Genomic DNA, 25,793 nt, shown 5'->3' on the forward strand with positions numbered 1-25,793 from the left:
CCTGGAACTCACTCTATAGACCAGGCTGGCCTCGAACTCAGAAATCCACCTGCCTCTGGCTCCCAAATGCTGGGATTAAACTTTTCTGAGAGTTGCTGCCCTTGCGGTAGCAGTGAATTGGGTCGGACTTGAGTTTTGTGTTCTTGAATTGTTACAGATGTCCCACCAACCAGCCAAGGGGTGGACCACAAGCAGGTCCAGAGAGAACTGGGGAATGTCGTCTTGCATCTCCATAACCCTACCATCCTTTCTTCCTCTTCAGTCGAAGTGCACTGGACTGTGAGTTGTGCTAATGTTGTCCCATAATAAGCAGGGGATTTCTGTGTGGTTATCATATATAGGGAATTTACATAGCTGTTGTTCATTTTCACACCAACATTAATTTTATTATGCAAACCTTGCTTATTCTAGTAGCTATAATCTATAATCCATTGTTAAACAAGCTCACTCTCTCTTTATATATATATTTATATATATATACATATACACACACACATATATACAAATGTGTATATATGGAGAGAGAGAATCACAAAGTGTGTTAATACAATGACATGTGACATGAACATTGCCACATATACTTGTTTAAAACATAGAAATACTTTTAAGTAGATTTTTTAAAACCTATTTTTATTAATTCTTTGAGAATTTTACACATATATACAATGAGTTTGGGTCACATTTACCCCCTACCCCTTTTGCTGATACTTTCCAGCTCCACTCCCACCCTCCCATCTATTCCCAACTTCATATTCGTAGTTTTCAAAACCAAAATGGATGGAGCTGGAGACACGGCTCAGTGGTTAAGAGCACTGACTGCTCTTTCAGAAGTCCTGAGTTCAATTCCCAGCAACCACATGGTAGCTCACAACCATCTGTAATGGGATCTAATGCCCTCTTCTGGTGTGTCTGAAGACAGCTACAGTGTACTCACATACATTAAATAAATAAATAAATAAATAAATAAATAAATATATAAACCAAAATAGGAAAAGAACACCTTCTCTAAGATGCCCACACTGCCTATATGATTGGCTACCCACAATGATGCCTTATGTTTCTGCTGCCACGTAGTATGACAACATAGTAGATATTAATGGCACCTTACAGCTATGTATTAGAAATTCCTACCGTGGAGTCCCGTGGGGTTTTTACGATACTTGTTGCACTGTGTTTCTTTCTATTTCTTTGTGGTGAGACAGTCCAACAGTAGGACTAACTCTGTTTTTATTCACATTGTAATAGGTGGACCAACAATCTCAATATATTCAAGGCTATAAAATTCTCTACCGGCCATCTGGAGCCAGCCACGGTGAATCAGAGTGGTTAGTTTTTGAAGTGAGGACCCCAACCAAAAACAGTGTGGTGATCCCGGATCTCAGAAAAGGCGTCAACTACGAGATTAAGGCTCGCCCATTTTTTAATGAGTTTCAAGGAGCAGACAGTGAAATCAAATTTGCCAAAACGTTAGAAGAAGGCAAGTATGATGATGTGGGCTTCCTGTACACATGAAAGATGTTTCCTGGGCTTTTAAATTAGTGGAAGTTCTTTGAACGTTAATGGTGACAGTCATCACTAACCTGTGTGATATTAAAATGTTTTGCTATGGGAATTTGTTTACTGACACCAAGTGTGAGAACAGAATGCTCTGGTAAGTGTGAGTGACTTTCTCTTAGTGTTATTACTAAAATTCAGATTCAGAGATAGAGTTGTTCCGGATTCGCTTGCTTCAGTTGCTTTTTTTATCACTGAAGCTTATGTTAATGGTGGTGTGTAGATAATGTGAGTAATATCTGGGTTTGCCCGGACTTTCCAGAGTGTACATTTTCTCCTAGTGCCTCATGCTAGGAAACCCCTCAGCTCTTGGCAAACCAGTATTTCCACCCTATAACTGAAAACTAAAAAAAAAAACAGTATTCATGTAAGTATAGAGAGTTTCATGTCACAGTACACTTTAAAACAAACCAACAAACGAAAAGAAAGCAGAATTTTCTCTAATTGTAACTTACTCTCTACACTATAGGCTATAATTAAATGTAAAACAGATTACCATTCTTTTTCCATAGCTTTGTACATTTTAAGGAGAAAATCTGAGATTCAGGTGACAGGCTAAACAGAACAGATCCTTTCTTAAGGGTGTTTTTAATTTTTTAAAAATTGTATTACTAGTGTGCATATGTGTAGGTATATGTTGTCATAGTAAAGACACAGGCAGAATGTTATTTTCCTTTCACCTTAGGATCCAGGGACATACCTCAGGTGGTCCAGCTTGCCTGGGCAACACACCTGCTTGCAGATCCACCCTGCTGCCCTGTCCTGAGCTGTTGTGTGCTGTGATTGTAACTGGTCATGAGAAATTTGCAGTATGAATGACTTAGTATCACTTGGAGAAAACTTATAGTTTGGAACCCTTTAGCGTTAGGTGATACCCATATTTAAAACATGTAGCATCTGTACATTTACTGTGTGTTTTTAAATACTGTGTGCTAAGAACTACATGCTTTTACAGTCTATATTTTATGATCTTTTTTAATAGCACCAAGTGCCCCTCCCCGAAGTGTAACTGTATCCAAGAATGATGGAAATGGGACTGCAATTCTGGTCACTTGGCAACCGCCTCCTGAAGACACACAAAATGGAATGGTCCAAGAATATAAGGTAATAAATACACTCAGTGAATTCACTGACCGGAAGCCCTCACCTCTCAGAGTAGCCTGGATACATTGTCTATGGGACTTTGTCGCCATCTGCTGGTCGAACTGCCAAATGTAGATATATTTCCTAAATTCTATGCATACTGATTTTGGAGTAATTGTATAGACTAGAAAAGCTATTTGGAAAAAAACATAAGTACTCCATTAATATTTGTTGGTATAATCACAAAGGAGAGATTTTTAAATGTTCATGACCTTTTTTTCTCCCCAAAACATGGCATAAATATATCACTCAGGATTGAGTTACTCTAGGGAACTGGCTCTCAACATAGTCATATGCTGTTTAACATTGAAAAAAAAAAAAATAAAAGGTTTCCTTTCTCCTTTAATATCGGTAAATGTAGAGCCTTACAATTAGAAAATTGGTAAGTTTGTTTTTCTATACTTGGAATTCTTTCTTCTGTGATGAATTTTTAGACTTTAAACCAAATTTCACATCTCAGAGATTTATCTATAGATTTTGTACGTGTTTGAGATATGCGAGACATTTTCAAGTGATTTTATCTAGTGATTCTGGATAATTTTTCCTGTGAAGTAATAATAGCACTGCCCACTAATATGGATAGTTTTTACTAGGACTCATTCTAAACAAATATAATCATTAGAAAAAAATTAGGAACTTCAGATTCCTAATAAAATTTTTATTGTAACTGGGTCATTAAAAGATACAAACGGCCATCCTTTTAAATGCTTTCTTGTGAGCTCTAAAGTTATTCCAGTACTAGTGTATTACAGGACGCTGTGTTTCAACCCCAGGAAGCAGATTGTTGTAGAAGAGTTTGTGAAAGGGCCTAAAATGTGATGTTGTCTTGGCTCCCGAGCAAATGGTCTAACGTAGATATTTTCCCCCAAGAGTCAGAACTCATTTTCTCCTCGAGAAATTTGAAAGGATGGATTTCACTTAACTTCATGGTCAATTTAAAATAATAAAATGCCTTTCAGAACCTGATTGACTGGTACAAAGTCAGTTTGTGGCTTCAGTTCAGCTGTGTAATGCAATTGGTGGGAAAAAAATTCACAAAGCAGTCCATTTCCAATGGTCAGGTCCGGATAGAATGTCTCACCATTTGTGAGCATTGTGCATTGAAACCGTATTGCGGTAATAGAAACGTTCAAAGGGAAGCATTGAATGTTATTGGCCAAGGGATGGAGGACTCTGCTGGTTCAGGCTGCCTGGGAGTCTCTTCTCAGTTTAGTTTAGGTAACAGCTCAGCCTAGCTAATGCCTCCTACTGGAGGGGATTTCATAAAACCCAGAGTGTTCATCACTATTCTAGATTTCTTTGTAGGAACAATAAAAAAAGTCATCATCCCCCGTGTCCAGTTGATTCAGAATTACCTATCACTCTACGATTAATCCTTTAATGAAACTTAAAGTGAGGCTTAGCGTGGTAGTCCAAACTTAACAATTTCCTAGGGAGATAGATAGTTTCCTATTGGATATGGTATCCAAGTTCAGAACTACACAGTTACCTTTTCACCACAAGACATTTCTCACACCAAGTGTATATATTATTACTCTTCTTAATTCCTTATGTGTTATGAAGCAGAAATTGATATTTTAATTTAGATGGAAGCTCGGATTGCTGATACTGCTTATTGATCACCGTTCATCACATCATACTCTAGATAAACCCTAGTGTGACCCTTTTACCCCTTGGTAGTATTATATTTTCAGTATCAACCATACTTATATGGAGCATTTTAGATTATTCTGCCTTGTCAGACACTATTTCTCAGTTTTTGATGCTCGTATGATGTGTTAGTGACACTTCGGATTAGTTCTGTCCTGGGGTCTCAGGTTCAGTGTTTCCTATGCACCTTTGTTTTGTGACACCTGGTCACAAAGAGTTGGGCTTGTCCAATACTTGTCAAGTGGTGGCAGGTATATTATTATTTTCGTGAACATCTTATTATCCTTTCTGTAGAATAAATTTTTAATTCATGAAAATCTCTCAAGATTAAAAAATAAAGAGAAACCCAATGTACTAGGTTGATGGTGGCTGGCAAGAGAAATAACCATGTTCAAGCAAACTGGCCAATTTATATGATAAAATATTTTTGAAATAATTTACTTGTTTTATGTATTACGTATTTATATGTGTGCAGGTGCCCACTGCAGCCAGAAAAAGGACATCAAATCCCTTAGAACTGGTGTTACAGATGTTTATGGGCTAAATTATATGGGTTTTTGGATCCAAATGATTCTGGTTCTCCTGATTCCTAGAATTATGTAGTAAACTTTCTTAACTGTTGTGTCATCTCTTCTAGATCCTTTGTGACAAATTCTTAAAGGATTTCATCTAATGTGATGGCAGAGCTCCCTCATAGAAGCAGGGAGAGGAGGGTGGGATAGGGGGTTGCAAACAGGAAACTGGGAAGAGGCATAACATTTGAAATGTAAATAAATAAAATACCCAATAAAAAAAAGTACCTATCAAAACATGAAGGAACTTAAGAACTACTGCTAATATTCAATTTGACTAGAATAATCTCAGAATTAGGTCAAGGCAAATAACTTCTAAAGTTTCCTACATTGAATTCTTGATAGATCTGACTTCTGTGTGAGTCTGAAACTCATCTGTGTTGAGCTTTGCAAACAACTTGGATGCATTATCAGCTTTGATTTTTACTTCTTAATAGGTCTGGTGTCTCGGTAATGAAACTAAGTATCATATAAACAAGACAGTGGATGGCTCTACCTTCTCCGTGGTCATCCCCTCCCTGGTTCCTGGGATCCGATACAGTGTGGAGGTGGCAGCCAGCACTGGGGCAGGTCCTGGGGTGAAGAGTGAGCCGCAATTCATCCAGCTAGGTAAGAGTCGCACGAGCTATCATTTTCCCACTTGGTCTGCTTTACTGTTTTACTTTTGCATGCTTTTCTTTTGAATTGCCCAGGTCAAGTAGAAGCTGCAGTATGATTTATGCAATGAGGTTATCGTTATTTAAAACACAGATAACTATAGGGATATAGCCATGAGTCATTTCCCAAGGGCAATATGTTCTGAGAAATATATTGATAGGTGATTTTGTCATTGTGTGGGCATCACGGAGTGCTATTACATAAGCTAAGCTATCTGTGACATCACTAGACAGTGCAGTCTTATGGGAACATGGTTCTGCATATAGTTCATCATTGACAAAGGTGTTGGTTAATGATGTATGCTTAATGACTGTAGATGTCTCACAACGAAAACATCAAAGTGTACATTATTGCTACTTCAAATACCCTGGTGTCAGTATTTACTCTCATCCAAACAAATGCTATTAACTGAGCATCAAGGAAACCCCTATGAAAAAGAAAGACACAGTCTTTCTACTAGTGGGTTCTAGAACTTTTAGGGAAGGAAATAAAGCCCTTCTTTGTAGCACTTAAGCCGAGTATTGGAAATGTATAGTAACGTGAAATCTATATTTAAAATTATAATTGGTTTTTATTATAAAAGGTAAATTAAGATCTTAATTTGAAATATTTATATGCTAAATACAATGTCTTCCTAAGGAGAATTAGGTTAATGAAAAAGAAAATGTGGTACAGCATCCTTCACGACTGCTATTCACCACAGATTATAGTGTATATGCAGAATATAGAAATTTACAGATGATTAATAGTAAAGTATAAGATAACAAATAGTACTGTTTCTAAAAGACAAGAGAAAATAGTTTTATCCTTAAACAGTGACATATATTTAAGGGTAGTAAGAAGTAAACGTCAACTTCTTATATTAACAATCAGAAATTAATTTTGTAATAGTTTATGTCACAAGTTAAGTTGTGAACAAAGGATCAGATGATACAAGTCTACATGCTTCACAAATACACACCATCTTAATGTACTGACAATATTGTCATCTTAGAATGAAGGCAAACTAAAATAAAGAAACACTCAGCCTAGAATATCGTTTCATCCCATTGCTAAGACAAGGCTAGCTCCTATAAGATGAACAGTGATTAAACTTCTGTGAAGTAACACAGTAAAGTATCAGAAGCATGGCATTGTTGCTACTCTGTTCCATATAAGCACTAAAAGTCCCAGGCACTGTGGGCCACAGGCTGATGAGACTGGGTACAATGACATTTTCCAGGGTTATCCCCACACATCTCCAGGTATCTACCTGTATGGTAGAGCTTGCATGCTTCAGGCTTAGAAAGTGTGAATTACTCCCACCCATGTGACCTGCACATACGATAATGGGGGCCACCACAGAAGTAGGCCACTGGGTATGGAGGCACCTTCCACCTAGTGGAGATGGAAATAAGAATGAGGAGAATCCCATTTAAAGCTTGCTGACTGAGTCACCAGCATGGACCAGAATGTAATAACTTTTAACTTCTCTTTTTCACATAGCAACTTTGAAAGTAATTATTGCACCCATATCCTTTTGAACAAAAGTAGCTTCTTGATTTATTTCAAGTGGTACAGGGAACTGAAAAAAAAATTGCCTAATGCATCTGTTACAATGTTATAACACATGCAGGAGCTAATATAAGTTGGTCCACACATATTTATCCACTTGGGCAATGGCAATATCTATTTTTTAACATTGTAAGTTACATTGCCATGATTCCCGTTGGCATTGTTGGCTTTTATAGAACACTGCCATTTCGTCCTATCATTTTGGAAGATGAATTGGCAAAAGAGACTATGTATGAGTGATTTTATTAAGATTTATATCAAAATATATTTAAGAGTCAAATTGGTTTTCTTGGAATTATAAATGGGTTCCAGTTTCCCATATTTTCAGATAGTCTCAGCTGCAGTGAGAGAAAGCCTGAGATACCGAGCGGCCATTTTAATTCATTAGTCACACTGCACATTCTTCTGTTAAGCCTGTCTGGTGACTTGCGTTGGATCCTCCCATGCCCATTTCTATAAAATCTAAAGCTACCCAATTTAACCTTGCACAAACAGCCATGAAATCTATAAACCTCGTAGATACAAAGGATGAATTAAGAACGAAAAGAATAGGTCTGCCTGGTGAACGTTGAGAGGTTCAAATGCTCTTAGGCCAACCAGAGATAAAAGGGTCTGGGACATGAAATAAAACTTTCAGTCAACACACAGTTGAAAGCAGGTGACTGCTTGTGAAGATGGAGTTTTTCAGCCTTGACCCACTGTAGAATGAAATTAGGAGTTTTGTTCAAGGAAAAGATGCATGTAGCACACACACACACACACACACACACACACACACACACCCATGTGCCCACATACACAAACACATGCACACACTCACACATACACACTCCTATATGTACACATACACACACATATACACAAACACATGCACACACACATATACATGCACACACATACATACACAAACATGCATACACATGCATGTGTGTGCACACACATACATGAACATATGCACACCCTCACACAAACACATGCATGCACACACACACAGAGAGACCTTGAAGAAGAATTTAGACATTTCACACGAAGAAAAGTCCTGTATTCCTAAGGTATTCACAGTACACACTGAAAACTATTTATTTTTCCTACAAGTATCATTTAATAAACCAAAATCAATATTCAAGGTAAGAAATGTGGTGCATGTAGGATTGGTTATGTCAATTATTTTTCCAGGGAAAAAAAAGATACTTAGGAAACTGTTAAATTCCGCAATTTGCAAGTGGAATTAATTTGTATTAGCAGTGATTCGGTAGGTCTCTGATTTGGGATTGAGTCCTCTTTCTATGGAGTGATTGTAAACCAGCCCTCACTCACAGGCCTCCAACCATCTGGTGGTGGATATTGAGATGCCTAAGCATCTAGCCCATGCCCTGATGTCCCTGCCACAGAGAACTTAGTCTGTCAGATGTCCTGAAGTTTTTATGCAATCTGTCTACATGGCCCCTCTTTTGGACACCTTTGACCTGAATGAATGAGGGTGGGGCATGTGCGTCTCCAAGGAGATGTGGAGGAGACAGTGGGACCAAAGACATGATGTAACAGAAGCAGTTCATTACACACAGGTCTGTAAGGAAGTGGGTTCAGACAAGTGTCAATGGGCAGTAGGAGAAACTCGTTCATCCTCAAGGTGTGACTCTAGAGACTGTCTGTGGAGTGCTATCTTTGTTAGTACTCGGAGGTTTCCCGCAGGGCCTTTATTTGATCCAAGAGGAATCAGTGATGGATTCTATAGTGTTGCTCTGTGACTAAGAGGCTGTCACTACCATACGTGCGCACAATCCATACAGGGCAAGTAGAGTTGGTGAAGTAGGCTGAACTGCTATGTCCCCTACAAAGCTGGTCACAAGGACGCAAGAGTATGAGATGCCCATCTGGGTTGACCATCCTAAAGACTGGGAGATAACAGAAGGACAGAGCCATAGAGATGGCTCTGTGCTTGCAGTGCCAATGTGAGGCTCCAAACTGGAGTCCCTAGTACCCAGGTAAAGCCCTAGTACCCAGGTATGGTGGCTCACTTCCTAAATCCCAGCCCCGGGGGAGCAGGGAAAAGCAGAAGCCTGTCACTCACTGGCCGGCAGACGGGCTGAAATAATGAGCTCTATATTCAGTGAAGGACCCTCTCCAAAACGAAGGTGGAAAGCAGTTGAAGAAAATGTGCAGTGCTGAATTCTGGCCTCCATATGTGTATGCATAGACATCCACACCCATGTGCACACACACACATTTACATTTGCACACACATGTATGTACATAGACACACCTACATTCTTAGAAAAGCTGGACGGTTGGTTCCTAGATGGTGGGTCTGACTTTCTCACAGCAGGAAAAAGGAGTCAGCGTGCTCCACCACTCACTCTTGTTCAGTTTGCTGCCAATGGGGTTAGGACAAGAGGGAACCAGTCCCTTTACCGTGTGCCCACTGTTGGCTGGGCCAGACTCCATGGGGTAGTTCCAATCCAGGGGTTAAGTTCAGTGGGTCACAAAGCAAAACCGAAAGACGTGAGTAGGGAGAGAGTCACCACAACAAACTGTCTGTATCAAATAACAAAGGTAATCAATGAAAAGGGGGAAAAGAGATCCAAACCAACATGTACCGACAGGAGTTCAGGATAGCGATTTTTCTTTCTGCCCAGTGATTTAATAAAACCAAGAATGCACCAACCATAATAAAATGGCGGAGCATTCTGGTTTCACCAGGTGCTGTGCGGAAAGAGCATAAAAACCATGGGCACTAGTTGGGATTAGGCTCATCGGGCGGGGTCAAGTTGGGCTTCGGTCAGGGCCAACAAAATGGGCCTCCTTGAGGGTATGGCATTAGCTTCCTGCAAGAGTCTTATGGAGAGCTCTGTGGGACCTGAACTAAGGACCACAGGCTCCAGAGACATTTGCTGTCGGCTTAAAACAAATGTGAGATAAGTAAATTTTATTACCCATATATTTTATTAATTTTTAATTTTTGAATCAAACCGTCTTAACAGAAAATATGAGTCTTTTTGGCTATTCATAACACTTGATGATCCTTTTACGTTTTTAATATTCTTTTCTTATATCTAATGCAGACCATCATTATTATTTTAAAAGAAAGATTATTCACAGTTCTCGCGATGCTAATTTTTGGCAGTTTTAGTGGCCTCCAGTCTTAGAATTCCTTCTGAATATCAGTTCAAATAATGTGTTACTGAGACAGTTAAGGATCCTGCAGATGAGTTGCGGGAAGTGAAGGAGTCTGCTTCTTTTCAGTATCTACCTACAGAAAAAATAAAATTTCAGTTTTAGCCCCTACCAGCTCCACTCTGGCACACACATCATTTTTAAGACACAGTCTCACTATGTGGCTGGCTGGTCTGGTCTCAGTCTCACAGAAATCCACCTGCCTCTGCCTTGTGGGTGCTGAGACTAAAGCTATGTGTCCCTCTGCCTGACCCATTTTTACGATTTTTGGAGTAAATATTTGAGCGTTTCTATAGAAGTGTGAGAAAGGGTTTGTTTTTTTTTTTTTCTTTCTATATTTACTCATTCAACACCCCTTGTGGGTTGAATAAGAATACATTAAATTACTCGACATTTTAGGGATACATTGGTGTCTCTAGTTAGTTTTGTCCTATGAAACCCACTCTAAACACCCACACAGAGTTTTCTATAATAAAAAGGCAGCATGCATTTGTCTTTAAGTATGTGTCTAAAAGTATGACTTGTTTTGAATTAAAATGAAGGGAAAGTGTAATTTTTTTTCTTGAAAAAATCTCACGAACTTCCCTGTGGTGGCTGAGGTAAAACAGAAATCATTATCCGGATAGCAAGAAGATAAAACAAGAGCCATTTATACTGTCTGCACAGGTAGTATTGTCATGTTGAGGTTGTTGACGCTTATTAATTAGGAGATGGCCTTTCAGATTCTCACGGAAACCCCGTGTCTCCCGAGGACCAAGTCAGCCTTGCTCAGCAGATCTCCGACGTGGTGAGGCAGCCAGCGTTCATTGCGGGCATCGGGGCAGCCTGTTGGATTATCCTCATGGTGTTCAGCATCTGGCTTTACAGACACCGCAAGAAGAGAAACGGGCTCACCAGCACATACGCGGGTATCCGGAAAGGTGTGCCGGCCATAAAACCTTTTATCTTCAACCGATAGGATGATCGTTATGTCACACAGCCTTTGTTAAATGGCTTTAGTAAATGAAGGATCTCAGTGCTGTTACTGCTCTGCTGTCCATGTAGGAACTTGTCTGGGTTGCAGGACAGCGAATAGAATTTGTCCACCTCTCAGAACCCACTGCCTAGGTTTGTGCAAGGTCGAGACGGTGCCTAACTCTTTCAGGAAGACATTTTATCTTATGGTCGTGTAGGAGAATTGAAATCACCCGTCATAGGAATTAGAAATCCAGGCTTTAAATTCAGGATTTGTTTTTTGCTATTGTTGCTTGGGCCTTTATTTTGCTTTAGTTTGGTTCTTATGGATGAGTAGTTACTGTCATTTATTTATGTATAATAATTGCCCATAGTGGATGGAAATGATGGCTGTCCAGGGTGCTTTAGGTAGCAAATTGAGGTTTATTTATCATTCATAGCTTTAACATTGTGGAGTTGTTGTCTTGCGATCCAGAGACACAAAACTCTCCTAGCTCTGAAAGCATTTTTTTTCCTTCACTCATGTCCTCTGAGCATGCCAGTAAAATACCCATGTGCCCCCATAGCTATCTAACTAATACCATTGCCCTTTCAATTAGCTTCTGTTGAGGCAGCCATCGTGAAACATAATGACAAACGTAATTTAATGGGCCCTTGATTCTGCTGTCCTCACATTGACAATTCTTTTTTTTTCCTTTGTAATCCTTTCTCTATGTATTTTTAAAAGGATGTTGTGTTATCTTAAATGGCCTATGCCGCCCCCCCCCCCAAACAACGCCAGAGATTGTAATAAAAGAAGATATGGCACATTTTAAAGAGATCGGTGCAAAGCGCGCACTTGCCTATACAAAGTCAAGCCAGAGTGTGAGACTTTGGCTGACCATGAGGATTTTTGGTGTGGTCTTGCTGCATCTCAGTGGAGGTGGTGTGATGTGCGTGAACCCTGCGTACTTCAGTACATCCATCCAGACAGATCAGTGAGCACATAGTGAGTTAACTGTGTATTAGAGAATGAAGTTAGGTTTCAGTAGGTAACAATTCCATTTAGTACTGGCCTTCCTTCATTTATCCTTTATCTTCACAGATTAGAGTGAGCAGAAGGGCCTGTATTCTATTTCCCCATGTCCTTGTCATCACAAATTAATGTTCAGGCACTCCATTCTTACTTGAATAGATTTACTTTCAAATGCACCTCTTTTTTGTGTGTGTTTTATGAGGACTTTCACTGTGAGAGGTTTTGTTTTGTTTTGTTTTAACATTGCTAAATTATATTAACTTTGAAAGATCTGAGGGGAAAAAAAACAAAAACCACAATAGAATTCTTAGGGTCGGCCAGCTGGGCTATATGCGAAGGCCAGTGGGTAAACTGAGCATGTGTTGAGGGCTCTGTGGCTGTTCTTCCCAGTTTATGGAGTGGTTTGGACAGAAGCAAAGATGCTTCCAGCATGCTCCCAATAAAGCTCCGATCCTACCATCAGTTTCCTATTGATGTGCGGATGAGAAATATACTTCAGTGTTAGTGATACATGATAAATAATCAGCTCTCCAGTTTTATTTGCCCTCAAGATTTGTTGAAGGCAAGCTTTAATCTGAAAGGAAGGAGTGGGGCTTTCCTGCTTTCTTTATTAGAGCTGTATTACCTTTAAATTGAAGGGAAGAGACTGGAAAATCACTCAGTCTCCTCCCTCTATGAAATGACATGGAAATTGCTGTGTTGCTGGCCCACACCCAGCACGGAGAGGTGATGGGGGGGAGGGAGGAAGCAGGGGAGGCCAGACAGCTACTTTTGAGGTCTGCAGTTCAATTTCAGGCATTATTGATTAGATTAAGATTTATAACTGCAGAGGGACTGAAGGTTCTCAGAGGGGTGTCATTGTTCTTTTGTTCAGCTTCTAGGATGGCATTATAAAAAAAAAAGTAAAAAAAAAAAAAAAAAAACAGAAAAGAAAAAAATGTTCTGTTTCTGCTCCTAGAAAAAGCTTTTATGTGCAAAGTATAGCAAAGAAATTGGAGTTCTAACTCCACAACTTTTCCTAGCCATTCACAAATTTTATGATGATAACAAAAGCAAGCGACTGTGTGTTAATCTGTTTCTGTGGTGCCGGGAACCACACAGTGAAGCAGTTTGGTTTTTATGATATTCATATTCTCTCTGTCTCTGTGTGTGTCTCTCTCTTTGTGTCTCTCTCTGTCTCTCTGTATCTCTCTGTCTCTCTCTCTCTCCTTTCCTCCCCCCACCTCTCCCTTCCAGTAACGAACACTTCGCCACTGCCACTATTATTCCACTTAATAAGCATTTACTTTTAGATGTCTAGATAAGGTCCCAGCATCACCCTGATAATACTTGTTTAAGAATCCATCACCCAGTGTTTAGAAATGATTAATAATGGAGGACCTCTGTTTGTACTGAAGACGTGGGCAGACTCTATGTTACTAAATGCAAGGTCATTCGCAGGGTAACCCAGACAGTCGCCCTCCTGAGAGGGCGAGAATGTCAGACACTTCAGAACGGTACCTGTAGAGACAGGCTTCTTTTTTTTTTAAGACTTCAGATTGGTGGTGTTCATATATCAGAGTGTCAGACCTACCGGCTTGGTTATTTACATTTGTTTTATGTTCAGCTGTCTGCTTGATTTATACTAATGTGACATGTTCCCCTTCTCTCTTCAGCTTAATAACTAGTTTATATTTTGTTTTGATTTTTCAGTCCCGTCCTTTACCTTCACACCGACAGGTACCTGTATGCACTTAACCTCTTCCTTCTGTTTGTTAGTTTGGCATGTGTGGTGCTGTTGTGTGTCTGGTTTCCATTCTGAGCTGGAACTCTCTGGGAAAGGACTCACATAGTAGAGGACCCAATTTCCTTCACTCCTGCCAGGCATGCGTTTGAAGTGGGCATGGTTGGTGCTGCTTTTTCGCCTACTGAATGCAGGTCCATATTCTGCATGCCACATCGCATCTTAGTCCTGTGTGCATGGGTCTCTGTTAAACAAGCACACCTTTTCTACCCTCCCACCCCAGCATGATGGAATGTGCTAATCTGACGGGTTAGATAACACCAGGCGGTGCATCAGTCTCCCCTTGACTCAGACCTCCAAGTTTTCCAGCTGCAGAACAGGTTCTCTCCTTTGTAGCTCTCTGTCCATAGAATTAGTATTCTCGGAGGTACCCCCAAATCACCACCCCACGTGAGAGATGAAACCTCATTTCCAACGAGTCAGAGTCTTCACTTGTTTCCATTCCCTGTCTTTGAGAATGGACGCTCCTCTCCCCTCACCTGCAGTCAAAGATGTCCCTGTAGTTGTGTCCTCAGTTTTAATCCAGTTATTGGGATCCCTGGGCACAGTTATCTCTCCCTAGCAGACTTCCAGTTTAGAGTTTTTTAAGTAGCAGAAACTTGGCAGCTTTTAAGAACACATTTCTTCTTAGAAAATGTGTCTGTATTTACAGGAAAGCTAATCTCCTTAACTCCTTGCCCAACTATTTATAAATCGGTTTTTGTTCTGACAAAAAAATAAAAATTAAGATATTTTTTCATTCATGTGTGATGGAGATATAATGTCTGATAGAAACATAATGCCCAAGAGTTTTCATAAGCCACGTATAAAATCCTAAGCCACATATAAAATAGGTCACGTTAGTTGTCACAGCTTAGCATAAGTCTTTGTGTGTAGAAAGGGGGTTTATTTGAGCATGTGTCTTTGCTTTACTTTTGTGCTTTCTTCTGGGAAGACAATCTAGCCGTGTCTCTTTCCCTCCCAAATTTAAAATTATACATACAGAAATCGTAGAACTGTCTAATCTTGTGGAAAAGTCTGATCCAGTCCTTCTGGGTGGTGGTGGTGTACACATCAGAATGGGTTACACTTAGTAACAGTGTCCTAGAGTTTTTAATTTTGCTCCTTGCAATCATATTGAGACACTGAGAAATTAAAAGTGATGTATAGTTAGTCTAAAAATCATCTTCTAAAGTATTACTAGATGGAGGAAAAATCTGCGACATCTCCATCATGGTTTTTCTGAAGCTTGTAGGTAGGAAGGGAAATTGAATGACATTTAGAAATCTGTTCAAGAAGTTAATGGCTCCTGCTATATAAACATGTCTATTAATTGTTCTCTTTCTCTTTTCTTTTATAATATTCTAGTAACTTATCAAAGAGGAGGCGAAGCCGTCAGCAGTGGAGGGAGGTAATTATCTTGCTTACTTTTTAGATCCAAAGGGGACTTCCAATTATTTTTTTTGTCTTTGACATTGCTTCCTTTGTTAAAAGGTTAAACTTCCATGTTGAATTTGTTCACGTACTTTGAAGTGATCTCGCCCTTCAGCTGTTAACCTAGAATTTCTGCAGTTATTTTATGAATGGTTGCATTTCCGTTCTTGGCCACGAGAGGGAGCGGTTTGCCTAGGAAAAGCAGACTTGCTGATTTAGAGGATGATTAAAAGGAGTTAAAGTGATTAAGCCTTGGCACTTAGGAGGATTAAGAACTATAGCTGGTTAACAGACACTATCAAAGAAAGGTGTTCCCTTGAAAACCTGCTGAATTCGGCAGTTGCTCCAAACTTGTGGGTGATGTTTGTTCTCGGCAAGAATTTAGCATAATTCACATCTACATGTGGAGGGAAAATACATTTGAAGGAAGAAATCTAGGTAGCTTGTTAACAAAGAGATCTTTTTTTCACCTCTAATTAAAATGAACCTCAACCCCACATTTATATTTTTTTTTTTTTAGTGATTATTATTCAGTGACTTGTAATGTATTCACAGAGAAATCACAAATTGAGGTGGCAGAAAGCTTAAAGGGGCTGAAGCAGAGGATAAATCACAGGCTTAAGGATTTTCCACAATAAGGTGATTTTTTTTTTCACCACCACCCCCACCTGCCACCCCATCCCCCCAAAATCCAGTAACATTAAGGTGATAAAAAAAAAGAAAGAAAAGAAAAATTTTTTAAAACTGTCCAACACAAACTATTTTATAATTCAAAGTTGTTTAACTTGCTGAGTGCTTTTGAGTGTACAGTCGAATAATGTGTTTAACTACCAGAATATGGTGTTATGCCTGAACCTAAGGAGCAGCTGATATGAACATTACTGAACTTGCTGTATAACAAAGAGATTTGAAGGAAGGTTGCCTGCCTCTCTAGCCAAGGCTTTGCAGTAGGCTCTTGGTTCCTGGTTACTATTAACTTCTTGTTTTCATACCTATGAAATAAAGTCAGCCTCCAGACCACTCCCAAAGCTAAGAAGTCTGCATTTAAAAAAAAAAAAAAATCCACTATATTCACCAATTAAAACCACAGCATATTTTTGTGTCCTGGGGAATTCCATGTAAGTCATAGCCCAGGCACTCAGGCATGAGCCTCTGGCATAGAACATTTCCTCTTAGGTAAAGCTGGAATGCCTGACTTAGCCACCACCTTTTGTGTATATGCTTGAGCTGTGGGCTTCAGTTTTCTTGGCAGTAGCCTCTGTGCAGGAGCCTGTGTGCACAGGCTCACATGTACGTGCATAAAAATAAAACATAAGCCTCATTTCTTTGCTAAAGCATTTGCAACCTATGGAAACAAAATTACCGTGTGGGAAACAAGGGCAGAAACGCGTAAGGGGTATTACGTGCTTCTGTTGTAAATGAAGAATTACAAAGTTCCTAAACTCTCTCATCGAAAGTCCACTAGCAGTAAAGACATAACTGTCTACCTTTAAAAGCGGATGCCTAGCAATGAAGTGGATTTATTCCCAGTGCTCACTAGAAATCGTTTTTCTCCAATGTGACAGCAAAAGGTTCGGGAGTGTTGGAGAAGTCACAGTTAAATAAAGATTTTCAAGTTAAAGCTCAGGATGACTAGTTGTTGCTTTGTCTTGTTCTGTTCTTACACAATTTTAAACATTGATTCATTGGCTAGAATAAACTTGTCCTATGTAGCAGCCACTACATAAAATCCGCACCCTGGCTTTTACAGTAAAGTGAGAAGGCCAAGATGAATAATTAAGGTGGGTGATGGATGCTTTTAAAAGTCTACTATATTGTCCCAGCAGTTGCTAATCCGTGGTGGGGGAGAAAGGAAAATAGAATAAGGAAAATAGTTCATTGGGAAGAGATGTCATTCCTAGCCATGGAATGGCCGTGTGGTGTGTGTGTGTGTGTGTGTGTGTGTGTGTGTGTCTGTGCCTGTGAATGTACAGATGTGTATGTGTATGTTTGTGTTTTGTGGGGCAGAGAAAGCATACCATACCAAAAGTCTCTGCTGAGTTCTCTCTGTCCATTCCTTCAGGGTTTCTTTATTCACCTCAGATTCTGAATCCTAATGGACCTGGCCCATCACTAGGTCAATGATATCACAACCAAAACCTTCAAGCCAGATGTTTTTACACCCTGAATCTATCGAGCATTTCTTGACCTTTTCCTTCTCACTAGTGTCATTTGCAAACTCTAGGTTTTCCCCCATTTCTTCTGGAAGAAAACACAGGCTGTCTAGTTTCACTAAAACTACTCTTGCCACTTCTCTGCCAGCTTAGCCAAGAATGATCTTTGGGATGTGTGTTAATCATGTCTGCACTCTTGAATTAACTGCTATTGGTAGGCCCCCTGGACCCCACAGAATCTTAGACTGCCATGTTAGCTAGCCCATATTATGTAGTCTGCTATGTATGCTGGATCATGACATTGTGCAGTGTATAAGGTTAGTCTAAACATGACTTTCTACTTAACCATCCCTTGGCAATCTTGGCATTCCTTTTTCCGGTCTTACTCTTGATTGTTCCCAATGAAATACATACCATGGAACTCTCTTAACTAAGCATGGAATAAATCGGCTATCTTATTAAAAAAAAAAAAAGAAAGAAAAATCACGTGTCAGTAAGTTGTAGCTTTAGAGGATCTAAGTTGTGCTCCCAGCATTCATGGACGATGCACCACTAAGAGCATTACCTGTTGCTCACCATTTAGGCTAGGCTAGCTGGCCAGCAGGTCCCAGTGTGTCTCCACCTCCCCAGAGCTGGGATGGCAAGTGTTCACACCCAGCTTTTTACATGGATTCTGGGCGTTGAACTAGGATCCTCATGCTTGTGCAACACTTTACCGAGTGAGTTCTCCTCCCAGCACAGTAAATGCACTTTTATTGCATCATCAAGCTGATTTATTAGATGACATCAGAATTCAGTGACTGTTCACTGCAGTGCTGTCACTGATATTCTTTGAGAAGGATAAGAAGCTTGAGAGGTAAATGAATGCCAAAAGCTCCATTTTGTCTGTGGTTGTTTTGAAGGTTTGTTGTTTGGAAATGGGCTTTTTTTTTTTTTTTCCATTTTATAAAAGAAGAGGCTATGTTAAAAAAAAAAACAAAAAACAAAACAAACAAACAAAAAAAAAACTGTTAAAGTTCCTCACATTGTAGATTTAGTTATCCCTTAAAGAAGAATGAGCCTTGTGATTGTACCCAGAGCCCTGCTCCCAACATGCAAAAGGACAGAGTGTGTGGTAATCCAGACGGAGCATAGTAATATTAAATGGCTGTTCTTACCCACTTGCTTCTTATGCCTCAAACATTCCAGTTGCCTCTTCCAAGAAAACCTGCTTAAATTCCAAACCACAACATGAACCAAGAAAAGCGAAGGAAACCTGAGGGAGAGTGTGTGAAGGTCAGCTTTGCCTGGTCAGTGTGCCAATACCACATTTCCTGGCAGGGGAGAACAGACAGAAGTGGATAAAACCCACATCTTGCTTCTCTTAAAATCCTTGGCAGCTCTTAGATGGGACCTAGGGCTTTGAAACTCATTCACCCAGTCTGTGGGGACAGGACACAGCCAATAGGCTGGCAGCCTTCACCGCTGGGATTCTGCATAATTTTTCCACAGCTCCTAGACTCTGTGGTTTTTGTGTTGGGGTTTATCAATTCAAATAAGTGTTCTTGGAGTGAGAGATAAGTGAGAGATAGGAATATCTGAAGTAACGGAAAGTGCAGAACTGAAGGCAATTGGCATGTAATCTTTGGAACACATTTAGGTTCTTTGTTGTTTGTTTGTTTGTAGTGACTCAAATGAATCCTCTTAATATTTGCAATCATGTAAAGTTATTTGTAACACGCTTAAGCCAGTAGCCGCTATGTGCTTTGCTTCTGTCGAGCAGCTAAAACTCACACATTAGTTCGATAAATTTAAGTGGATAAACATAGCCCTCAGAATTGCTAGTTGCAGAGGACCGTTTGACACCCTTAACTGTATCTGTGCCTCCCCTCGCCTTCTGAAGACCTCTGCCATACACAGCTGGCACTTTAAGCTTCATTATGGGACAAGAGTCATGTTTTACCTTCTCCCTGAGAATTCTTTTCATTCCAAACTCAAGTCTAAACAGAAGCCTGAGGTGTGATTGCTGATTTTCCTTCCTGCTGGAAATCACCCATCTATATAAGAAGCTTTAAGCCTCTGATGATATCAAAGCACTCACCGTAAACGTGTTTACAATGTTTACAGAGCCAATCAGTAGCATTAAAAACACTGTCTGTTTCTTTTGAAACATTCAAGCTAGTCTGGGAATTTTTCCCCCTGACTTACACTTGATACATACCATCGTGTCTCTTCAATGCCAAATACAGAAGTTTTATTCTTAATAACTTCAACAGTGATAACACCCCAGGTTTATATTCAGGGGAAATAAAATAAGAAAGGTAAAGATGTTTCGGTGCATATTTCCCACCACTAACATCTATTTCAGACCCCAGACAGACATCCATGCCATAAGCCTATACAGCAACATGGCTCTTTTCAAGTATGCTTTTATCGACAGTGTTAATAATAAAACAGCCCAGTTTTTACAGCTTTATTAAGACTATAGGACATTTTCTTCCTTATTCCTGCTACGGAGTGTTTGGGAACGTCAAGGGTTTCCCACAGGTTTCTGTGTGTGTTTATGACACTGGGGCCATTGCTCAAGTGTGAATCTCAGCTCTACTGCTCATTGTGCACACAAGTCACCTAACCTCCCTCCCACGTCCCAGTTTCCTCTCCTGTAAAATGTGGATGGTAGCAGCCTGCACCCGGTGTCAAACTGCAATGATTAAATTGCACGACTGCATTTCAAGAACTCAGAACGACGCCTCACACCTCATAAACAAGGAATAAATACTCATCTTTAACCAAGGAAACATCTAGTCTCAAGCTAAGTGAGAAGTACATTTGTTGTGCTTTAGCAATGAAAGCAGAATCATGGAATACTCTGTGGTGCCCGTCTGTTCTGTTGTGGGTAAAGCACAGCAAATCTCATGCCCTTCCTTTCTGTGCCACCTTACCAAGTGGAGTTGAAAAGCGTGTAGACCACAGATTGATTCCCTGGCACCAGTGGTCTGGGGCACCCATTTATTACTACACATGCACTCTGCCTCCACAAAGAGAAAGTAGCTTAACATTAGTTATGGAGGGGAGGATGGTCACTAATATTTCTTTTAGTCAACTGGTATAAAAGTTATCAATTAATTCCGGCAGTGGGCAGTTTCACTACCCACCCCAATACTTTACGGTAATGAATGAAAGACACACACACATACACAACCTTCATATTTTGATATGCCTTAATCAATGCAGTAGGCTACTTCCTAACCTCCACCTGGTTAATCCACCCTGGGCCGATAATCCCGAGTTATCATTTACTATATTCTATATTCCATTTTGGCTGCCCTAGACCCAGTTGGGCAGCCCTCTGGGCCACACCCTCCTGAATCCTACATGCCTCCCTGACCCCTACTCTTCTCGGGCATGGCGACTCCCCTCCTTCTCTTTCTCCTGGCATGATGGATCTCCTTCTTCCTCCTTCCTTTCTGTCCCAAGCCCGGGAATTCTAAAAGTCCCACCTCTGTCTACCTTGCCCAGCCTTTGGCTGCCAGCAACTTTGTTCACCAATAACAATCAATGGGGGCAGAGTTCCTCGGTGCCTTGTGTACAGACACCCCTGTAAGTAGTTTGGGGGACCAAAATTAACATTATAATACATGCAGCATTAGGCCAAACCCACTACATTTCCCCCTTTTGGTCCAATTAAAGAGGCTCTTTTCTCTCAGATATAAATTGAACACAATTATAGCAATTATGCAAATTATAAGGTATGATATACACTTTTAACGTCCAGTCCATCAATTTTGTCAATTTAGATAAATTACTCTATCATCTATCCTTACTTAAAGAGTTTACTATTCTATACCTCAGATGCATTAGGCCAAACCCACTGCAGTCAACATCTTTGTTTCATCAAATTTTATTCATTAGCTCTCTACTACGCAGGCCTTGGGGCATTTTTACATTATCCCCGGGAGCTGACAAGCTTACAGAACAGCATACTGATGCACTGCTCTACAAGATGCCATAGAGCTCTCTCTGAAAGCAAAATGGCTTTGAAGAAAAATATGCAAGTATGCTTTATGAGAAGGACCTCTTTGTGTAGTGAATACACACGTTCTATTTTATAATGAAGCAATTTTAATGGATCAAAAATGAAGTCAGGCCGGTAGCCCTACCTTACAAGACTCAAAATTGCTCTCTGATAACTTCAAATTCTGTGTTGTTTGTTTTCTAAACACCATGACAAAAAAAAGTGCAGACAGTAAAGATACGGACTCTGAAACACAGCTCCATTAGGCGCAGAGTAATGGAATCTGTCCACAGAAATACTTCCTTAGAACATTAGATTACAGTTGCCTGTCTGTAGAGTAGAAGGTACCACAGTATCATTTGGTATAGCTCGCCAGATTATGGCGAGGTTTAATCAAATGAAATACTTGCTGGAATTCCGAATAAGAATTGTTTTTCATTCCTTCTTTTTTTTGTATTGTTTTCTTTAGGCCGGGACTCCTCAACATTAGTGAGCCTGCCACACAGCCATGGCTGGCAGACACGTGGCCCAACACAGGCAACAATCACAACGACTGCTCCATCAACTGCTGCACAGCCGGCAATGGCAACAGCGACAGCAACCTCACAACCTACAGTCGCCCAGGTGAGGGACATGGCTAGAGCCAAACCACACCAGCCTTACCAGGAGTTAGCCCGAAAAAGTCAGGCGTCCTTCCTGAAGGAGGAGGAAACTGGGCAACAACCTTAGGAAACCATAAATATGCAGCTAACTAGCCTGCTCAAATATCTTTCTCATCCCTGAACAGAACATATAAATTCTAGAAGTAATGAAAATAAAATTATAAAAAAGTCATAATAGTTATAATTCTAATTATTATGACTATTTAATGATTTAACAAAAAAAAGCAAACAGATTTTTCAGAAGCAACGACAGTGATACTCACCTAGAGTAAGAACTTTTTGATGTGAGTGAACTAAATTTTTAGATCAGAATTTAGAGTTGACCCATGTGGCTGCTATATTGCCAGTATAGGGTAGAAGGGGGCCAAGATTAGAAACAACTTATTTCATAAAACTCTTATAGAAAGATTGCCAAATCAAGATGAGGTTTGCAAAACTACATTGCTTTTGTTGTTTTTCTTACTCACTATTGAGCAGAACCTAAGGCCTAGAAATTAAAGATGGAGTTACTATAGGCCAGATGAACTAAACATCTGTGGTCCGTGGCATATAACAGAAGGGCAAAGTGGTTGAATTCATTAAGCTAGGGAAATTGAAAGTTCTTAAGATGATATTCTTGGCTGCCTCATAAGTAGCAAGCATGTCAGTTTATCACTTTTAAAGCTATCCCTTTGAAAGCTACTGTTCTAAGAAACCTGTTAATGTTGGTGCCACTTATGAGCAACATGAATAAAATAATGTTATTCCTCTAGTAACTTTTCAATTTAAAATCTTTTAACTTAAAAGATAACTTTAGTTCTTCCTGCTGTTTTAATAATTTGAACTTTAAATACATCTATGTGTATGCTATTTGGCTCCTAATTACCTCAATGAACATAGAATGAGATATTAGAAATTGCAGATACTACTTCTGTCCTTAGTTGATTAAATGGTCCTGGTCACCATGATTCGTTTTGTCACCATCATTACCATTTTAGACTCCGTGGGGTGTCATTATGAAAATGTGAATGATGGCTATGTAGCATCTTTCTCTGATAATGGTTATCCTGTACAACCAAGTAATGAACCAGTAAAATCCTCCTGAGCAGGTCTTACTGTTACTTTTCCCTATTCTCTTAGCTCTGACTGGAAGCATTTTATAAAATATTGAAATTTCAGGTTGTTGATATGTAGCTAGACACTGTTTTCACCCCTAGTCTGATTCCTCGAGTTACTAGCTTTGTTCTAGTGCTTCAACAGCTCTAACTAGTAGCTTCAATTAGGTTCATAACCTGAGACCAGGAAATGTGATTTGTATGAAATCTATGTATGAGAGATACATGTAGATCCGCATGTATATTGTACCGGAATTTTTTTCCATGGCGTTAAGAAAGGCCCCTTTAAAGGGGATTGTAATAACACCGACTGAGGTAAAAAATTTATGAATATTTTAACCTCCTTTAAATTTTGGGTTCCTTTGAAAGCCCGTGTGACTAGTTCACCCCTTCTGTAAACCTTAGGCACACTCGTCCTTTATAGACCAATGTCGTTATAACTCAGAAAGCTTAGAGAACAATTGAAGACGAATAACCATGCAGAATGACTTTTTCCTTTTCCTCTTCGTTGCACGTAGCTGATTGTATAGCAAATTATAACAACCAACTGGATAACAAACAAACAAATCTGATGCTCCCTGAGTCAACTGTTTATGGTGATGTGGACGTTAGTAACAAAATCAATGAGATGAAAACCTTCAATAGCCCAAATCTGAAGGACGGGCGTTTTGTCAATCCATCAGGGCAGCCCACTCCCTACGCCACCACTCAGCTCATCCAGGCAAACCGCAGCAACAATATGAATAACGGTGGCGGTGGCGGAGACTCCAGCGAGAAGCACTGGAAGCCACCGGGGCAGCAGAAACAGGAAGTGGCGCCAATTCAGTATAACATCATGGAGCAAAACAAGCTGAACAAAGGTGAAGGGTTTTTTGCATTTGTTCCCGCCCCTTCCTGTAGTGATTCCCAGACCCGACAGCACTAACTATGAAAACTGGTCTGTGACTACCGAGTAAAATCCTTCTTTTGATTACTGAAATTATTCTTGTTTCTTTGGCTTCAAAATTTCCAGTGGCAAAGAGTTAATTAGCACAACAATGACCACGGAAAATTGATTTTATAATAATATATAAGTATTTTCAAATGGTCTTGAGATTAATTTAAATTTAATAGTAGGTGAAGGATTGCCCAGGACATGCAATCTTTTATTCATAAGGCAGATGTACAGCTATCACAATACCTCACATTCTCAATAAATAGACTATTCCATCCTTTCCACTTGAGGATGGAAGATAATTGCTTCTACATGGTCATATAAACGAATGGCATTTTTATATCAAACTGAAGAAAAATAATTAAATTAAACTTGAACTGGAGAGGTGGTTCAATTTCTTGTATCACCTCGTGTGGTTCATATGACTGCTATAATGTATAATTCTGGGACCTAAATTTCTGTGGTTGACCTGATTGAAGTCTGTCAGTATAGAACCTAAAATAAATTGAGTTTAATATTAACTTGAAGCAGCAGAATGGTATTGTCTGGCCTGAGGGGAATGTCTCTGTATTGTAATGTGTGGGTTGAAAGAGATAGGTATTTCTCTCCTTCTCAGTTCTCCAGGCTACTGCTACAGTAACATGATTTGCAAAGTTAGACCTCTAGGAAAAGCAAGATTGCTCTAATTTGAATAGATATGACAATGTTGTGTGAGTACACAGGTAAAAGGCACATTTTACTGTAAGTAATTAGAGACAAAGATTTATTTCCTTGAGAAGTACAACTCCAGATTACCAAAGGGTAAATTTAAGCATTTCATTTGATTAAATCCATGCTATATGTTTTAGTTTCATAATAAAGTCATCTAACCTTTTCCCAAGTTTAAGGAAGCAGTTGATTGATATGATAACCCAGTTTAATGAAATTCATTAAGACTCCTGTATAAGTTCATGACAAAGACTGACACAGAAGGATGGGGGAGTTTCTCTAGTTGCGGCTTCACTGCGGTGGGTCAAACTCGGTCACCTTATTCGGCCACTTTGTGTGCTTTCGCTCTGAGCAGTGGAAAGGTCTGGAAGTCCAATGCACAGAGTTCAGAACCTCTGCTCATTTTTGCTGCTTGGAAGCACATTGAATACATGAAAATATAAATAATAAGGACTCTGGAATGCAAATGGACGTCAGATCAGTGCTGCCTTGGTACCCTTGGTCATCTTTTCTTTTGCATTTTCACCTCTGCCCAAGTTAGCAGAAACATCTCTGGGGCAGATCAAGGCACTGTGTTTTCTCACTGGGGACATGGTTTTAATAGATACGATGTTGTCGACAAGTTTCAGTTCTCTTAGTATGTAGGTAGAGATATATAGGTAGCTAATCTACTAAGTGTGTTACCATTTGAATCTAGGTTGTAAAGCACAGCCTTGATGCATGCTCAAGCAAAGAGACAGCCTAAGAGATGATAAACTGAAGGGTAGGGCTAGGTGCAC

General features: G+C 39.8%; 1 protein-coding gene across 10 annotated transcripts in view; it reads left to right on the forward strand.

Annotated features, from left to right (window-relative positions):
• Nucleotides 1-25,793, forward strand: part of Robo1 (roundabout guidance receptor 1) — a 1,018,630-nt gene that overhangs the window by 951,678 nt on the left and 41,159 nt on the right. For 6 of the 10 annotated variants that reach the window (XM_031364236.1, XM_031364237.1, XM_031364238.1 and 3 more), the window contains 9 exons: nt 158-279; nt 1,246-1,477; nt 2,537-2,658; nt 5,357-5,528; nt 11,027-11,224; nt 13,966-13,992; nt 15,404-15,446; nt 22,086-22,240; nt 23,891-24,232. In XM_031364236.1, the coding sequence (XP_031220096.1) occupies nt 158-279; nt 1,246-1,477; nt 2,537-2,658; nt 5,357-5,528; nt 11,027-11,224; nt 13,966-13,992; nt 15,404-15,446; nt 22,086-22,240; nt 23,891-24,232 (1,413 nt within the window). The remainder of the gene's footprint in view (nt 1-157; nt 280-1,245; nt 1,478-2,536; nt 2,659-5,356; nt 5,529-11,026; nt 11,225-13,965; nt 13,993-15,403; nt 15,447-22,085; nt 22,241-23,890; nt 24,233-25,793) is intronic. The other 4 variants (XM_031364239.1, XM_031364245.1, XM_031364243.1 and 1 more) reach the window with 3 other exon arrangements.

Source organism: Mastomys coucha, unplaced genomic scaffold, assembly GCF_008632895.1.
Source record: "Mastomys coucha isolate ucsf_1 unplaced genomic scaffold, UCSF_Mcou_1 pScaffold12, whole genome shotgun sequence".
Lineage (NCBI taxonomy): Eukaryota > Metazoa > Chordata > Mammalia > Rodentia > Muridae > Mastomys > Mastomys coucha.